Here is a 16,135-nt window from a genome sequence, read left to right as displayed (position 1 = left end):
CGTGCCGCTTTCATTTTGAAACTGCTCGCTGCTTTGCATGGATCCCAAAGCGCTACACCCCCGTGGATCAGCTTGCTTGTGGTCACAGCGCAGACATCGCACAGAAAGTTCAGTACGAAGCCAGGGACGAACCGGCAACGGAGAGGACCTCCTGACACGAGGAGGCGGTGCTACGTGACCGACCAGGAATCAGAAGAGAATGGGGTTTTCATGCTGAAGGGGAGTGCGAATCAGAAGAGAGACCTGGGAGATCAGAGCAAGCAATACGGCATGCTTAGCGGGATAAGTACAGCGAGGATTAGTCTCATGTGTGTGCTTTTCATTCCAAAAATCATCCCTTCCTATACATCCCTTTGATCTCCGAGACCATTATGTACCTAGGTAAGTCCCCTAGCAGTGACTATTGACAGATCATCACTTTCCATCAATCCTCAACCACCCCGTGCAATCTCCACATTGGTCTGGTCCCACCCAGAATATCTACAATTTGTGTCTCTTCTGTCCACTGGCAATCTTCTTAAATTCTTCCTGCGGCGCTCCCTTGACAAACCGCTGCATACCCTCCATCACCTCCCTGACTCCTTGTGCCTCAAGGCCTTCCAAGAATGGCCGTCTGATCAACTCCTTGATTTTGATGATGGACTCCTGGTTCAGGTGGTCGCCCAGTTTGTCATCGATTTCCGCCAACACCTGTTTCAGGAATCCGTCGGAGTCATTTTGATCTTTGCCAGAGAAGACCTTGTTCACGAAGCCGCATGCCACGAGCTCGTCACATGGGATCTTGCGGGACATGATGAGTGCTTCGTTGGCCTTGGCCAGACCCATGCGCTGCACGAGCCCAACGCTCGCACCGCCCTCTGCGACTAGCCCCAGCGAGGAGAAGGGCGTCAACAGAAAGGTATGCGGGGCGGCATAAATGAAGTCGCAGAAGCCCAACAGTGCAGCGGACAGCCCCACCGTAGGCCCATTCAGCGCTGCGACCAGGATCTTCGGGTGTGTATAGAACGAGCGTGTGATATCCAAGTTGTTGCTCACGAATCCCTTCAAGATATCGTTGCGTACTGCGTCTTTGTCCAGGTCTGGTCCTACACCCGGTCTTGTAGAATTGACGTTTGCACCCGCCGAGAAAAACCGGCCTGTGCCTGTGAGTACCGTGACGCTAATCTCGGGATTCTCTGCGATGTCCCGGAGCAGGCAGGAGATGCGATAGTAGTAAGGCTGGCTCATGGCATTTAGTTTCTTGGGCTGGTTGAGGGTGATGATCGCGACACGGCCTTGCTGCCTGTAGAGGACTGCTTCTTCGGGGGAAGCCATGGTAGCCATTGACGTGGGCGGACAAAAGCGATGGATCGAGACGGGAGGTACAGGACAGATGCCTCGAGGTTAAGAGGGAAGCAATCGTTACCGGCAATTGTATACCTGAAGCTGGCCGACAAGGTCTGTAAGAAGGTGGTGGATGGGCTTTTCTGGAGCCTTTCCAACTCCTCCAAGAGATCTTGGGGCAGGATATAAAATGTTTCAATTGTCCCTCGGCATTGGAAAGTCAGCTATCGCCGTATGCGGCGAGACGGGTACAGGACCACAGGCGCCGGCAATAGACTACCTAGTACTAGGTAGTAATCAAAGGTAAGATGCGGCGATTTGGACTGCGGAGCTGGAATGGGCTTTGCGGCGGTTCCTGAGCTGGGGAATCAGCCGAGGTTGCCGGAAGACCAACCAGCTCGCTTTTGTATTCCGTCTTCCACGGCTACACTGGTCAAATCGAAAAGCTCTTTCGGTGCCAGCATCGTGTTTGTTTCTACCCGGGACGAGGATCCAGACAGAATGAAGAATGACATGTTACATTGATCAAGGTCGGTCCAGCTAGACCACGCCACAGAGGGGATGAGGGTGACCAACAACCATCTTCTGCGGTGCTTGTCTCCTTGCGCAATACCAATTTTCCTTGTTTCTGAGCATTTTCTGCACCAGGGAAATACCATGTCCACCTGGAAGCGAAGATATGACACGGGTTCACCAGGAATTGCCCATCCCACACGAATGTGTGGCAAACCCGCACCGCTTCTTTCTTTTCCTTCCTTCTGTAGCGTTCCATTTTCAGCCCAACTGAGATAGAAATACTGGCCAGGCGTGGAAAATACACGTGTTTTCACATCCAACCGAAGCGGTAACTCGCTACAGAGGCTGAGTCGCTGGTGGGTAGAAGACTTCGGCCTGGGATATTGTCATGCTCGATACTCGACAGAAAACGGCCCGACGAGGCTGTCTCCAAGGCTGAAGTGGCACAGCACCCGCAAGGCTGAGGATTGGGAAGAGGCAGGTTAGGCGAAAACACTCAACTGCTTTTTTATTGGCTGCCGATGTCGTGCTCATCGACGGCGCCATCGACTCCCTGCCATTTTTACCCCAAGTTGTCAAGGCGCAGGAAAATGGATGTCATATTTCTAACTTGTCTCTTGGGGGAGACCCCGCGGCCTCTTCGATCCTCTACCAGGTTGACATCCTGTGCACCTCGACATGGCGGTCCCTCGAGGAGCCCAGATCGCAGCAAGGCTCCTTAGTCGAGGCTCAAGACCGTTGACCTCCAATCCGTCCTTATATAAAAGAGACTACAGGTTCGACCGCTTCCCTGCAAAACCAAAGACCCAGCGGATTAGAAATGCGTCTTTACACACGCGAGCAACTCATCATGCACAGGCTGCCGCCGCCGTCGTGCAAGAAGAGGGACCCTACGACAGTCCCGAGTCCACGAACCCTGCAATGTCCTTTCCCTGTCTTGATGCTCAAGAAATGAAGACCGCTGCTTTGCAGAACCGCTCTCTCGAATCGGGCCCCGAACCGTCCTATACCACGGGCAGACACATGGTGTTCCACAGCTCGGAACCCATCCTGTTGGATTGGGGTGGGATACTACCCGAATTCAAGATCGCTTATGAGACTTGGGGCACTCTGAACGCAGACAAGAGCAATGCAATTCTGCTGCATACTGGATTGTCGGCGTCGAGCCATGCACACAGCACCGGAGCAAACCCGAAACCTGGGTGGTGGGAAAAGTTCATTGGGCCTGGTGCTCCTCTTGATACCAATAAAAACTTTGTCATTTGCACCAACGTGATAGGCGGCTGCTACGGCTCGACTGGACCTTATTCTATCGACCCCTCTGACGGTCAGCGATATGCCACTCGGTTTCCCATCTTGACTATGGACGACATGGTCAGAGCGCAAGCGCGGCTCCTGGACGGACTTCGTATCGACAAGCTCTATGCCAGCGTTGGCGCCAGCATGGGTGGAATGCAGAGTCTCGCCTTTGGCGTCCATTTCCCTGACCGGGTGGGCAAAATCGTCAGCATTTCGGGTTGTGCAAGGAGCCACCCGTACAGCATTGCCATGCGTCACACTCAACGACAAGTGTTGATGATGGACCCCAAATGGAACAGGGGTTTTTATTACGACAGCATTCCTCCACACACGGGAATGAAACTCGCCCGGGAAATTGCGACAGTGACATATCGCAGTGGACCGGAGTGGGAGAATCGGTTTGGAAGACAGCGAGCCGACCCCAGTAAGCAGCCCGCTCTCTGCCCGGATTTCTTGATTGAGACGTACTTGGACCACGCCGGTGAGAAGTTTTCCTTGGAATACGATCCAAACTCTCTGCTTTACGTCAGCAAGGCAATGGATCTGTTCGATCTTGGGTGGGCTCATCAAGAGAGCACCAGGACACGGAGACAGAAGAACCAGGAGAAGTTGTTGAACTTCCGCGGGGCAGAAACCATTCGAAACGACCCAGCATGCAGTTTGATGCTGCCGCCAAAGAATTACGAAGAGCAAGTCTCGACGGCGCCCATGGATGAAGCTGTCGCCACCGGCCATCAAGCTGGACCGCCCAGAGATCTCGTCCAGGGAATGGCGCCACTAAGCAATCATCCGGTCTTGGTTATGGGCGTGGCGAGCGATATACTCTTCCCAGCGTGGCAGCAGAGGGAGATAGCTGAGACGTTGAGGGCTACAGGAAATAATCGAGTTACGCATGTTGAACTTGGCGAGGATATCAGTTTGTTCGGACACGATACATTTCTGTTGGATTTAGAGCATATTGGCGGCAATGTTGGGAAATTCCTGCAGTAAGCACATATAGCTTTCCTAGATGCAAGGTGCGACACAAATTGTCGCTCAGAACCCTCTGCTTTTCATACTGGAAACGGCCGGGCTCTATTCATCGTGTACTGGTCTTCTAAGGTAATACCTACCTTCCTCCAATATCGTCGGACAGCTGTTCAACTCTTCGAATGCAAAATCAACCCCACGATCAACCCATAGAGCCCCAGGACTTCGCCGAAGATCAAAATGAGCACCATGCCCACAAATATCCTGCTTTGCTGCATGTAGCATCTCACACCCATATCTCCCACAACTCCAATGGCATAGCCCGCTGCTAGACCAGCCATTCCAACACTTAGTCCAGAAGCCAGGTGCATGAATCCCGTAAACAAGCTGTAATTCTGCTGGGGCGGGGGTCCGATGTCTGAGGCGATAAGCACGGCGATGACGAGGGCGTAGACGGCGATGATTCCGGACATGACGACGGGAATGAGGGACTGACATTCGTCGTCAAACAAAGCACATCGAGGGTTTGGTTGCGCAATCCATACCTTCATGACCAAGTCAGGGCGGTAACTCCCCACACCAGCAATTCCGATGCCTGATTTCGCAGTGCCATAGGCGGCTCCTACACCTGTATGACTATTCAGCATCTCTTGCATCATTCAATTCTTCTTGTAAACCATACAGCCAAAGATCATCTAAAGCGCACAGAGGGTTAGCAGAGACGGTCTGGTTTGTTTGAGGCTAGCTCGACGTACAGCAGAGGCGATTCCGGCCTGCATCAATCAGACTGTCAGTTCTGTTTCGTCCAGCGAGGTATGAGTGAGGAATTTACCATGCCAAAGAAGGGAGCAAAGTTGGGGGTGAGTTCACTGCCAGGTCCCTCTGTGATTGTCGCCATGGTGGGATGTTCAGTGTCTGATGATGAGATGTCGAAGAGGAGCAAGAAAGAGAGCTGTTGGATAGGCGGGTAGGTAGTTAGGTAGTCAGAGCACCTTGCAAGTAACGTTCTGCCGATGAAGCTTGGGGAGGGAAAAGAGATGGCGATGATGTGCCTGCGCTTCTACGCACCGAGCCACCCAGTGCCACCGCAGTCAAGAGCAGCCCAGGAGCAGCCAGCAGCAGCCAGGAGCAGTACCTAGTAGTAGAGGCAGGCGCAGCCAATGGCAACCCCAGTCGTAGCCTCTTAGGCGTGGATTAGCAGTAGCAGCAGCACCAGCAGTCGATCCTCGTCCAACTGCATCGTTTCTCCCCATCCACCATCCACCATCCACCATCCACAGACCACCATCCACCATCCCATTCCCATTTCCATTCCCACTACATGCTATACTGCGCTCTATCCATTGATCTTTTTCTCCATTACTACTCATTAATTCGTACATACTCATTCAACCCCATCTGCTTTCTCTCCCTGCTGGCCCGGTGAGAGCATGACGCGGAATCTGTGCGACCATCATCTGTAATCTCTGACCATCCCTCATCCACTGCGACCTCCTCCATTCGTGCAGCACGCACACTGAACCCCAACCTGAATATCGCCCACCCACTGTCCTCGATTTTGATTCCGTTCCACTCCGTCGAGCCTACGATCCATATCGTTGCCCTTCGTTCTGCCATCGCTATCTACACGACAATCGACCACTTGGGGGTGGGGGAAAGATTTCAAGATCGCGAAAGAGGAGACAAGAAAAAGCCCCCTGCACCCTACACGCGGCAGATCAGTTTCTCCATTACCACAACTCTCCATGCTCGCTCAATAACTACGCCTCTGCTATATCACTCTTTTCCCTCTCCTCTGACCGAGCATGGCAGACTATGGTCTGCCCGATTCTCGCTATTATGGTGCAAGGCCACCTCCTCCACAGCATGGAGGTCCGGCCGACCAAAGAGATACTGCCTTCCATAATATCTTTGGCGGTGCTCCTCCTCCGGGGAGATCCCAGACAATGACAACACAGTCTGCGGGTGGCATGTATGATCGGCTGCCCAGCATGACCAATATGAGTTCGCAACACCAACCTCATACCATGTCCATGAGACAGGGACCCCCTCCTCCAATGCGTCAGATGCCTCAATCCTACGATCGCTCCAACGGCATTGCTCCGGGCCAGCCTTATACAAATGGCGCCAACAGTACAAGACCGGCGCCACACAATCCCGCGCCCATGTTTCCTGACCGACGACCTTATCCTCCGCCTCAGCGGATAGATGCGCGACCTAATGGCCCATCTTCAATGTCGATGTCGAACTATGATCGGAGGCCTGTTCCCAACCGAATGCCTCCTCCAGCATTGAACAATGACGGTTACAGATCGCGGTCCATGGTGAGGCCTGGAGAGCCGACCATGGGCTATCGTCCGCCACCCAGTAGCTTCCAGCAGGGTACAGCCAGTGCTTTCAGACAGCAACCTTATGCAGGAGTGGGTGGCTCAAGGACGACAGCCCAAGGCAGACACATACCGGAAAGAGTTGATGGGGATAGATCCATGTCGATGGGATCGTACGCTTTAGATCGAGATCATACACAGCAACTCACAAGTGGCAGAGTCGTGCCTCATCGTCGCCGCGAATCAGAATCAGACCCTTTCGCAGATCACCATGCCTCATCTAATGGCTCCTTTAGCTCCACCAATTCTCCAGGATACGGTATCACTCCACGGTCGCGGCGCCCTAGTGAAGGAAGTAATCCCCCGCGCACTGTGTCTGCCGCTTCTGCCACCTCAGCTTCGTCTGACTTGACGCCGACAACCACCATGAATGGATCTCGCAACGACAGCTTGATGAGTAGACCGACAGGCTCGGCCCATTCATCGGCCAGCCAGACAACGACCGTCGTCCAAAGAAAGTCGCCCCTAGTCTACCCTGCCCTTCTGTCACGCGTTGCAAGCGCTTTTCAGGAAAGAATCGGCGTCGGCGACAGAAGCAAGAATGACCTTTCTTACAAGAATGCCTTCACAGGAGCTGAGGCTGTTGACTTAATCGCCTACATCATCAAGACAACCGACAGGAACCTTGCGCTACTTCTCGGACGAGCCCTTGACGCCCAAAAGTTCTTTCACGACGTTACCTATGAGCATCGACTCAGGGATGCCCCCGGAGAAGTTTACCAGTTCCGAGAAACGATGGGAGAAGAGGCGTCCTCGAAAGATGTCAACGGTGTCTTCACCTTGCTGACAGAATGTTATTCTCCAACTTGCACCAAAGACCATCTCTGCTACTCGATCGCATGTCCTCGGCGGCTGGAACAGCAAGCACGCCTGAATTTACGGCCGCAGCCCGGATTACGACATTCAAACTCGAGAGGCAGCTTACACGGCGAGGAAGATCAAGAACAGAAGCTCTGGATCAATAGCGTGCCAAAGGAGGTTGCGGACAAGATTGATGACAGAGAGAAGAAGAGACAGGAAGTCATCTCAGAGATCATGTACACAGAACGTGACTTTGTCAAGGATCTGGAATATCTCCGCGATTTCTGGATAAGGCCACTTCGCGGCGCTGGCAATGTCATGTCTCCAATAAAAGAGGAGAGGCGAGAGAAATTTGTCCGCACCGTCTTCGGCAACTGTCTAGAGGTTCTTGCAGTGAATGGCAGGTTTGCGGAGGAGTTGTCAAAGCGGCAGAAAGAACAACACGTGGTGCACACTATTGGTGATATCTTTCTCAGATTTGTGCCGCAATTCGATCCTTTCATCAAATACGGAGCGAACCAGATGTACGGCAAATACGAATTCGAGAAAGAGAAAGGCGCCAACCCAGCTTTCTCGCGGTTCGTTGACGAGACTGAGCGCCTCAAGGAGTCCAGAAAGCTCGAGCTGAACGGATACCTTACCAAACCAACAACGCGATTAGCCAGATACCCACTCCTGCTGGACAATGTATTGAAATACACAAAAGATGACAACCCAGACAAAAAGGATATACCCAAAGCCATCGGCCTGATTAAGGATTTCCTGGCTCGAGTCAATGCGGAGAGTGGCAAAGCTGAGAATCACTTCAACTTGCTTCAGCTCAATCAACAGCTCAAGTGGAATGCGGGAGAGTACACGGATCTGAAACTTACTGAGGAGAATCGGGTCATTCTGACCAAGATGAGCTTCAAGAAGTCTCCCACCGACAGCGCAGAAGTACAAGTATACCTCTTTGATCACGCGGTGCTCATGTGCCGTGTTAAAACTGTCAACAAACGAGAGGAACTTCGAGTGTACAGAAAGCCGATTCCACTGGAGCTCCTCGTTATTGCCGAAATGGATCAAGTCATTCCCCGCCTGGGTCTTGCAAAGCGGTCCTCGTCTAGTCTCATCCCTGGCAACAAACCATCCACTTCAAGCACCCCCGGTCAGAAAGAGGTGTACCCCATTACTTTTCGACATCTTGGAAAAGGTGCATATGAGCTTCAACTATATGCCACCTCCATCACACAACGCAAAAAGTTTATTGAACTAGTGGAAGAGCAGCAAAGCAAACTTCGCGATCGAAGCAGTGCCTTCTACACCAAGACTATTTTGTGCGAAAATTTCTTCAATGCTCAGAACCGGGTCAACTGTCTCGTGCCAACCGATGGAGGCCGCAAGCTCATTTATGGAACTGACAACGGTATTTACATCGCTGATCGATGGCCAAAGGACAAGACCATCAAGCCGAAGCGCATTCTCGACGCCACTCAGGTTTCCCAAATCGACACGCTGGAAGAGTATCGGCTACTGCTGGTGTTGTCAAACAAAACACTCACTTCATATCCTTTTGACGCACTGGATCCGAATAACCAGAACCCACTGGCGACAAGACCGCGCAAGATCCAGGGGCATTCCAACTTCTTCAAAGCGGGAATTGGATTGGGGCGACATTTGGTGTGCTCTGTGAAGACCTCGGCATTATCCACCACCATCAAGGTATACGAGCCCATGGACGATCTTACTAAGGGTAAGAAGAAGCCGGCAATCAGTAAGATGTTTGCCAGTGGCCAAGATGCTCTGAAGCCTTTCAAGGTAAAAGCTGTTCGGGTGAAAAGGTGTGACAGTTGATGCTGACCAAGTGCTCTAGGAATTCTACATCCCAGCTGAATCGACATCAGTACACTATCTCCGCTCCACTCTATGTGTTGGCTGCGCCAGGGGTTTCGAAGTCGTCTCGCTAGAGACCACCGAGCGACAATCCCTGCTCGACCAAGCCGATACATCGCTTGACTTTGTGACGCGCAAAGAGAACGTCAAACCCATCCACATTGAACGTCTTAACGGCGAATTCCTGCTCAACTATTCCGATTTCAGCTTTTTCGTTAACCGCAACGGATGGCGTGCAAGGCAGGACTGGAAGATCACGTGGGAGGGAACACCGCAAGCCTTTGCACTGAATTATCCGTACATCCTCGCCTTTGAGCCATCTTTCATCGAGATACGGCATATTGAGACGAGCGAGTTGATTCACGTGATGACGGGCAAAAATGTGCGGATGTTGCACTCGAGTTTGAGAGAGGTGAGTGACTCCCATCAAGCCTGCCTTGGGGGGTTCATGTTTGTGCTAACGGCTTGTCCCTAGATTCTGTATGCTTACGAAGACGAGAACGGCGAGGATGTGATTGCTAGTCTTGACTTCTGGACCCAGGCTCAAGGCAGTTAGAGCTTGAGAAAGAATGGGTGGCCAGATTGGAAAGTCCGCTATTCCAGCTTTTAGCCCTGTTTTATTTTGCTTGCTTCACGGATGGACGAATAGGCTACACGTCAAATGCACGAGGTAGCCATGCAATGGACCCAGGAAAGAGAGTTGGAGACACTGACCTGGCCACGACAATTGGGAACGGATCGGATGGTGTTGACATCTATTGACACGTGAATGGAAACGGTGTCAACAAGGTTGATGCGCCGAGACGAAAGGGGGAGAAACGAGACACATGGACCAAGGACAGAACTCTCCCTAGCTGTTGGGAGGAATCGATGAGCTGGATGAAGAGGCCAGGGCTCTTGCAACGTCCAGAGAAAATCCAACGCGAGCTTTCACCTTGAGCCTTGTCCCTCTTCTGGGATTCTTTTGGCTGGTTTCGTAGTCCTGTTTCGTGACCAAGTGCTGCGATCGCCGATTGATTCCATGGCCCTTCTTCCACAGCCAGCCGGTCTGCGGCATATCACAGCTGGAATTTCGTCCTCTTCTTCTCCATCTTGGCTTTCCATTCCCAATCCTGGCCACTTGCTCTCTGTATTCCCTTATCTACCCTCCTCAACTTGAGAGTCATTCTTGGCCCGAGTTCCTGCAGTCCAGCTCTGATGCCTTCTGTGCCTCTCATCTCCTTTCCATCGGCGCCAACTACAGATCTTTCCGTCTCCCGCTTTGCGCGGAAGATATACCGGTGCCGGCGAAGAAAGATATAATCACGCTGGTTATGCAAAGTCAGAACCTGCCGGCCCTGGAGTTCCGGAGTGGCGGGGAAGAGAGAACGGAAGAGGTGAGCGGTCACCAGGCCGAGCGGGGTCGTGAAATTGTTCAGAATCAGTTCGGGGACGTGGTCTGTGGGACGACCGTGGCCGGGAATCTGCTTGCCCGAATACCAATTCGAGATTGTAAAGTGGAATGTCGGGCCCACGGGGAGATGCACAACGGTCATGCCCGAGGGCCTCTTTTGGTTCTCCTCGAGGACAATGACGGACGTGTATCCGTGCTTGGCTGCAAAGGCCGAGATTTCGCGTACGGAGAATTTATACCCGTACCGGTGGGAAGAGCGGCGGATGTACTTTGCGTTGGGGAATAAGGTGGTGAGGATTGCGGCTTCATTGTGCAAGGTCGAGTTTATCGATGTGGTGATTAAAATCTTAGGAGGCGGTGGAGGAGGCGCGTCAGGAGACAAAAAGAGAGTCGGAAATTTTGCGGCGAGCGCAGCGGGCGCAAGGGAGAGGTTGGTCGAGGTCGTCGAACGGGTCGGTGAAGTTGCGCGATCTTTTAGTCGAGATCTTGAGGAGCTGAGCTGAGACTTCGAGGGCAGAGGGTCTTGCGTCTCTTCGTCCAGATCTGCAGGCTCGAGATCGTCCTCGTCGTTGTCACTCTCATCATCGCTGCTTTCCTCCAGCATGGAGTCGTGGTCATCATCGTCTCCTTCACCCTCCGCTGTGTCCTCCCCCGCATCGCCACCGTGCTGTAACTCCTGTTCCTCGGCCAATTTCCTCCTCTTCAGCCTTTCGACGTCGTAGACCATCCCCAGACCACCGTCTTCAGGCTCATCCGCAATCTCATCGTAGACCCGTTTCTTGTCCAATGTAATGGGGACATTGCGCCGCAGCCGATCTTCTCGCAGCTTCGGGTTCTTCGCTTCCTCCTTCTTGCGACTGAATCTTTCGGCCCGCTTCAGTGCATCTCGTGCACGTTTCTGCTTGACGTGGAGATCCTGTCTTCGCTGCTTGTTGGAGGTTTTGAAAGGAAGAGCAGCCTTGTCGGAGAGCCTTGTGGTTCGAGAGGGCATCTTGGAGGGGTTTAAGAGGGCGGTTGAGCGCGATACATGTGTCAAGCTAGAACCTCGTGGTCGGTGTTGAAGAGTGAGTTGATGTGCTCTGTGCCTTGAGGACCTCTTCTGAAAAAAGTTGTGCGGAGAAAAGAGAATCTCCGAAAGCAGCAAGGCTGGATGTGGCTGTGCTCGCTGTCTGTGGCTGCACGAGGCTGGCTGCTCGGCCCCTGCACAGACCAAAGACGATTTTGTCACTTTCCAATCGTGAGTCCTCCGCGAGTTTCGAGTCATCACACCCTGCAACTCCTGTGTATACCTACCTACTCAGGGGTTTCGTCTCAGTCCCTCTTTTCCTCCCTCCTTGGTTCTATGCGTGCTTTGGCTTGCCTTTCTAGAGCCACTTCTTTTCAATCGTCCCACTTTGTGCGACCTTTCACAGCTGCCACTTTTGTCCGAGCAAAATTCCAGCCGCCCAAACTAGACCTCAACATGGCAGAGAGCACGACCAAGACTGGCCAGCCGCTGGATCGTGCGGTCCTTGAATCTGTCCTACGTCGACGACTCTTCTACACGCCCTCCTTCGAAATCTATGGCGGAGAACGCGGGCTCTTTGACTACGGTCCACCAGGATGCGCCCTGCAAGCCAATGTGGTCGATCTTTGGCGGAAGCATTTTGTCCTGGAAGAAGACATGCTCGAGGTTGACTGCACCATGCTTACTCCAGAGGCAATTCTCAAGACCAGCGGGCATGTCGACAAGTTTGCAGATTGGATGTGCAAGGATCCCAAGAGTGGGGAGATCTTCCGTGCGGACCATTTGGTGGAGCAGGTCCTCGAGGCCAGGCTGAAAGCCGATAAAGACGCACGCGGTCAAACGATCGAGGTTGACGAAGCGAAGGAGGCCAAAAAGAAGAAGAAGATCAAGGACACAAAGATCGAGAAGCTTGACGACGCCCTCGTGCAAGAGTATGAAGAGACCCTGGCAAAGATTGACAACTACGGAGGTGACGAGCTCGGCGAATTGATCAAGAAATACAACATCAAAGGTCCTTCAACCGGAGCAGAACTTGAGCCGCCCAGGGCTTTCAACCTCATGTTCCAGACCCAGATTGGACCTAGCGCCGAGAAACCCAATGGATATCTTCGTCCAGAAACCGCCCAAGGTCAGTTCCTGAACTTCCAGAAGCTCCTCGAATTCAACCAGCAATCAATGCCCTTCGCCTCTGCCTCCATTGGAAAGTCCTTCCGAAACGAAATCTCCCCTCGCTCAGGGCTTCTGCGTGTCCGCGAGTTCTTGATGGCCGAAATCGAGCATTTTGTCGACCCTGAAGGTGGGAAAAAGCACCCTCGCTTCGAAGATGTCAAAGACACCAAGTTATCTCTCCTGAACAGAAAAACTCAACTCGCGGGGAGCACAAAACCCGACCTGCTGACTATTGGGGACGCGGTGTCTTCTGGACTGGTAGATAATGAGACTCTCGGCTACTTCCTGGTCAGGATACAGGACTTTTTGCTCAAACTCGGAGTTGACCAGACCAAATTGAGATTCAGACAACACATGGCCAATGAAATGGCCCACTATGCAGCGGACTGCTGGGACGCCGAACTCTTCACTACCTACGGTTGGATTGAATGCGTGGGGTGTGCCGACCGAAGCGCCTATGATTTGACAGTCCACATGAAGAAGACTGGAGCACCGCTCGTTGTGCGCGAAACTCGAGCGCAACCGTTGATCATCGAAGAGTATGAAGTTGACTTGGAACGCAAGAAGCTTGGACCCAAATTCCGCAAGGATGCAAAAGCCGTCGAAGCCGCCGTGGATGCTCTTTCACAGGACCTGCGCGAAAAGCTTGCGCTGGAGTTGGATAAGTCTGGGAAAATTGAGATCGAGACGCCTGGTGTCGGAAGCGGACGAACAGAGCTTGAGAAAGACCTGATCAAGATCGAAAAGAGGAAACGAACAGAACACGTCCGCGAATACACGCCTAACGTCATCGAGCCGTCCTTTGGCATCGGACGAATTCTCTACAGCCTGATGGAACACGTCTTCTGGATTCGCGAAGGGGATGCTGCCCGTGGAGTCTTGTCCTTCCCCCCTGCTGTGGCCCCCACCAAAGTCCTCCTTGTCCCACTCTCTGGCCACGCAGATTTCAAGCCCTTCATCAAGAAACTAACCACCCGTCTACGCCGAGTCGGGGTTTCTAATAAAGTGGACGACTCTTCTGCAAGCATTGGCAAGAGGTACGCTCGTAACGACGAATTGGGGACACCGTTTGGGATCACTATTGATTTCCAGACGGTCAAAGATGGGTCGTTGACGCTGAGAGAAAGAGACTCCACGAAGCAAGTCAGGGCGAGCGAGGATGAGATCATCGCAGCGGTCAAGGCTTTGGTGGATGGGGAAGAGAGCTGGGAAGATGTCGTCAAGAAGTTGCCTGCCTTTGAAGGGCAAGATCTGGAGTGAGGGAGTGGAGAAGAGGAGACGGCAAAAGTAACTGCCTTTCGTTGCGTGAGATATTGTGTCCGTGTTTCTTGAGATACCCCTGGGACCTTTGATGGTGCAATCCTTGATTTTCCTGTAAGAGAAAAACTAGATAGCACCTCGGAGATGATGGCCAAAGCACCGTGGCGGGAAATGCTGGGCCATGGACTCCAACTTACGTGTATGAATGAGAAAATGTAAGAAGATGAAGCCGTGCCTTTCGTTGGTGCTTGAAAATGGTCCTCAAGTCAAGATGCGCCCGTTTCTACTAACATCAACCGAAAAGCAGGGTGCTAGGACAAAGCGAACATCAACCCTGTGCGGGAAATCCATCCTCCATTTCCTGGACAACAGCCTTCCTCATATCCGTCCTCCACCCCTCGAAATACGGCCTCGCCATCTCGACGGCCTTCTTGGGCGTCATATGGTTCAAATCCCTGAGGTACCAATCGTCCTCGGCCGCCGTCTCGACGGGGTTCGAGTGGACGCGGAGCTTGTTCTGGGTGGACGTGGGATCCACGAAGAACTGGAAGACCTTGCGGCGCGAGTCCGAGTAGGTGTTTAGGGTGTGAGCAGCGGGGAAGGAATCCCTAAGAATCATGATCAGGGCGTCGGCGCAGGCTTCGGCGTCGAGCATGCCCGTGTTGAGGCCCAGTGCGCCAAAGGGCTGAGAAAAGGGAAAAAGGGAGGGGAATGATGGTTAGCACGTTCGTCAATGGGAGGGGGGGTTGGTTTCAAGAAAGTACCAACTCACATGGTTGCAATGCGCAGCATCTCCGGCTAGTAACACGTTCCCCTTCCTCATGGTCGGCACCAGCCTCTGATGCGTCCTATACACCGACCGCGCCACGATGTCCACATCCAACGGCCTCGGGCCCGGCACACACCGCGCGTAGTGCGCGTGGATGACCTCGTCCGTCAACAATTCCTCGTCAGAGCACTGCTCCAACGCCGGGTCCGCCGCCAACGTCCACCGCCAGAGTGTCTTCTCCCCCATGACGGGGTCTTGCAGAGGAGTCGAGATGCTGAAGTGTGTCGGGTGCATGACGAAGTGCGTGTGCATGGGCGTTTCCTCGACGTTGCGGACCATGACGTTTGTGGCGATGAGCCGTTCAGGCCACGTGTGGCCCGCGTACGGGAGACCAAGGGCCTTGCGAGCGGCCGAGTGGGCGCCGTCTGCTGCCACGGCGTACCTGGCTTTGAATTCTCGTTCAGCGCCGGTGTTGGGATCGCGCGTGAGCACCGTGACGCCTTTTTCGTGGTCGTCGTTTTTCAAGATGCGGACCAGTTCGCGGTTGAAATGGATCTGAACATGGCCCGTCTTCAGCGCCTCACGCAGGAACAATCGGTTGAGTTGCGCTTGCGGCATATTCAGCAGGCCCGCGCCCGGTTCCGTGAGAGGGTCATTGGGGCCGCACAGGGGCAGATTTGCAACGACGTCGCCGAACACCTTGCCACCTCGACCTTGGCCGTCGTCCTTGGGCGGCTTGCGGAAACAGAGGCCACGGGTCATGAATCCTCCTTCTTCTCTGATCACCTTGTACATGCCGATGTCGTTCAGCATATGGTGGACGGCGCCGTAATAGCCGCATGCGCGCGGCTCGTTGCTCGTCTGAGGAAGCCTCTCGATGATGTCGACATCGATCCCTGCCTGACCTAACTTGAGAGCTGTGAGACAGCCAACCACACCTCCGCCGATAACCAGCACGGGCTTCGCAGGTGCGCCGGCAGTCTGGCCTTGCACAAAGTCGGCGTCTGGCTCAAGTGGAATAGTGCTGTTGGTTGCCTGCTCTGTCGGTTCAGTTGCCATCGTGTTTCACGGTATCAACGTTGCTGATGCTTGTTGTTGTTGTCTCAACGGGACAAAGACAGGCAGACAAGCGCTTGTATCTGATATAAGGTGGGAGAATACGCTCAGGCCAGCGGGGATCCGGACCTTAGGGCTGAACATATTCGATACGACCCTTGTTGATCCTCTTACAACACGCCGCTCGCTGGTCGCCTGATGCTGTGTCCACCCGTTGCAGAGCCTACCTAGGTACATTGTCGAATAGAACGAAAGTCTGGCATCAGCCTGAGCGAGATGACAGCCGAGAACCGACATGGAGTGGTTATGTCATA

General features: G+C 53.3%; 7 protein-coding genes across 7 annotated transcripts; 3 read left to right on the top strand and 4 right to left on the bottom strand.

The window, feature by feature from the left end:
- Window positions 1-480: 480 nt before the first annotated feature.
- On the bottom strand, window positions 481-1,314 carry Z520_09966 (uncharacterized protein; the record flags this gene model as incomplete). Its single annotated transcript, XM_016780460.1, has 1 exon — window positions 481-1,314. The coding sequence occupies one exon, from the start codon at window positions 1,312-1,314 to the stop codon at window positions 481-483; it is 834 nt and encodes a 277-aa protein (XP_016628379.1).
- A 1,203-nt stretch (window positions 1,315-2,517) lies between these two features.
- Z520_09965 (uncharacterized protein) lies at window positions 2,518-4,128 on the top strand (the record flags this gene model as incomplete). The annotated part of the gene is made up of 1 exon (XM_016780459.1): window positions 2,518-4,128. One exon carries the CDS (start codon window positions 2,518-2,520, stop codon window positions 4,126-4,128), a length of 1,611 nt encoding a protein of 536 aa, XP_016628378.1.
- A 149-nt stretch (window positions 4,129-4,277) lies between these two features.
- Window positions 4,278-5,005, bottom strand: Z520_09964 (V-type proton ATPase proteolipid subunit 2; the record flags this gene model as incomplete). The annotated part of the gene is made up of 5 exons (XM_016780458.1): window positions 4,278-4,598; window positions 4,653-4,735; window positions 4,790-4,802; window positions 4,863-4,880; window positions 4,940-5,005. The coding sequence occupies 5 exons, from the start codon at window positions 5,003-5,005 to the stop codon at window positions 4,278-4,280; spliced, it is 501 nt and encodes a 166-aa protein (XP_016628377.1).
- Window positions 5,006-5,912: 907 nt separating this feature from the next.
- Z520_09963 (uncharacterized protein) lies at window positions 5,913-9,723 on the top strand (the record flags this gene model as incomplete). Its single annotated transcript, XM_016780457.1, has 3 exons — window positions 5,913-9,092; window positions 9,148-9,579; window positions 9,643-9,723. The coding sequence occupies 3 exons, from the start codon at window positions 5,913-5,915 to the stop codon at window positions 9,721-9,723; spliced, it is 3,693 nt and encodes a 1,230-aa protein (XP_016628376.1).
- Window positions 9,724-10,225: 502 nt separating this feature from the next.
- Window positions 10,226-11,551, bottom strand: Z520_09962 (uncharacterized protein; the record flags this gene model as incomplete). The annotated part of the gene is made up of 1 exon (XM_016780456.1): window positions 10,226-11,551. One exon carries the CDS (start codon window positions 11,549-11,551, stop codon window positions 10,226-10,228), a length of 1,326 nt encoding a protein of 441 aa, XP_016628375.1.
- Window positions 11,552-12,022: 471 nt separating this feature from the next.
- On the top strand, window positions 12,023-13,996 carry Z520_09961 (uncharacterized protein; the record flags this gene model as incomplete). Its single annotated transcript, XM_016780455.1, has 1 exon — window positions 12,023-13,996. One exon carries the CDS (start codon window positions 12,023-12,025, stop codon window positions 13,994-13,996), a length of 1,974 nt encoding a protein of 657 aa, XP_016628374.1.
- Window positions 13,997-14,324: 328 nt separating this feature from the next.
- Z520_09960 (uncharacterized protein) lies at window positions 14,325-15,824 on the bottom strand (the record flags this gene model as incomplete). The annotated part of the gene is made up of 2 exons (XM_016780454.1): window positions 14,325-14,681; window positions 14,769-15,824. The coding sequence occupies 2 exons, from the start codon at window positions 15,822-15,824 to the stop codon at window positions 14,325-14,327; spliced, it is 1,413 nt and encodes a 470-aa protein (XP_016628373.1).
- Window positions 15,825-16,135: the final 311 nt, after the last annotated feature.

Source organism: Fonsecaea multimorphosa, assembly GCF_000836435.1.
Source record: "Fonsecaea multimorphosa CBS 102226 unplaced genomic scaffold supercont1.27, whole genome shotgun sequence".
NCBI classification, from domain to species: Eukaryota; Fungi; Ascomycota; class Eurotiomycetes; order Chaetothyriales; family Herpotrichiellaceae; genus Fonsecaea; species Fonsecaea multimorphosa.
This window is presented reverse-complemented; position numbering and strand designations above follow the sequence as displayed.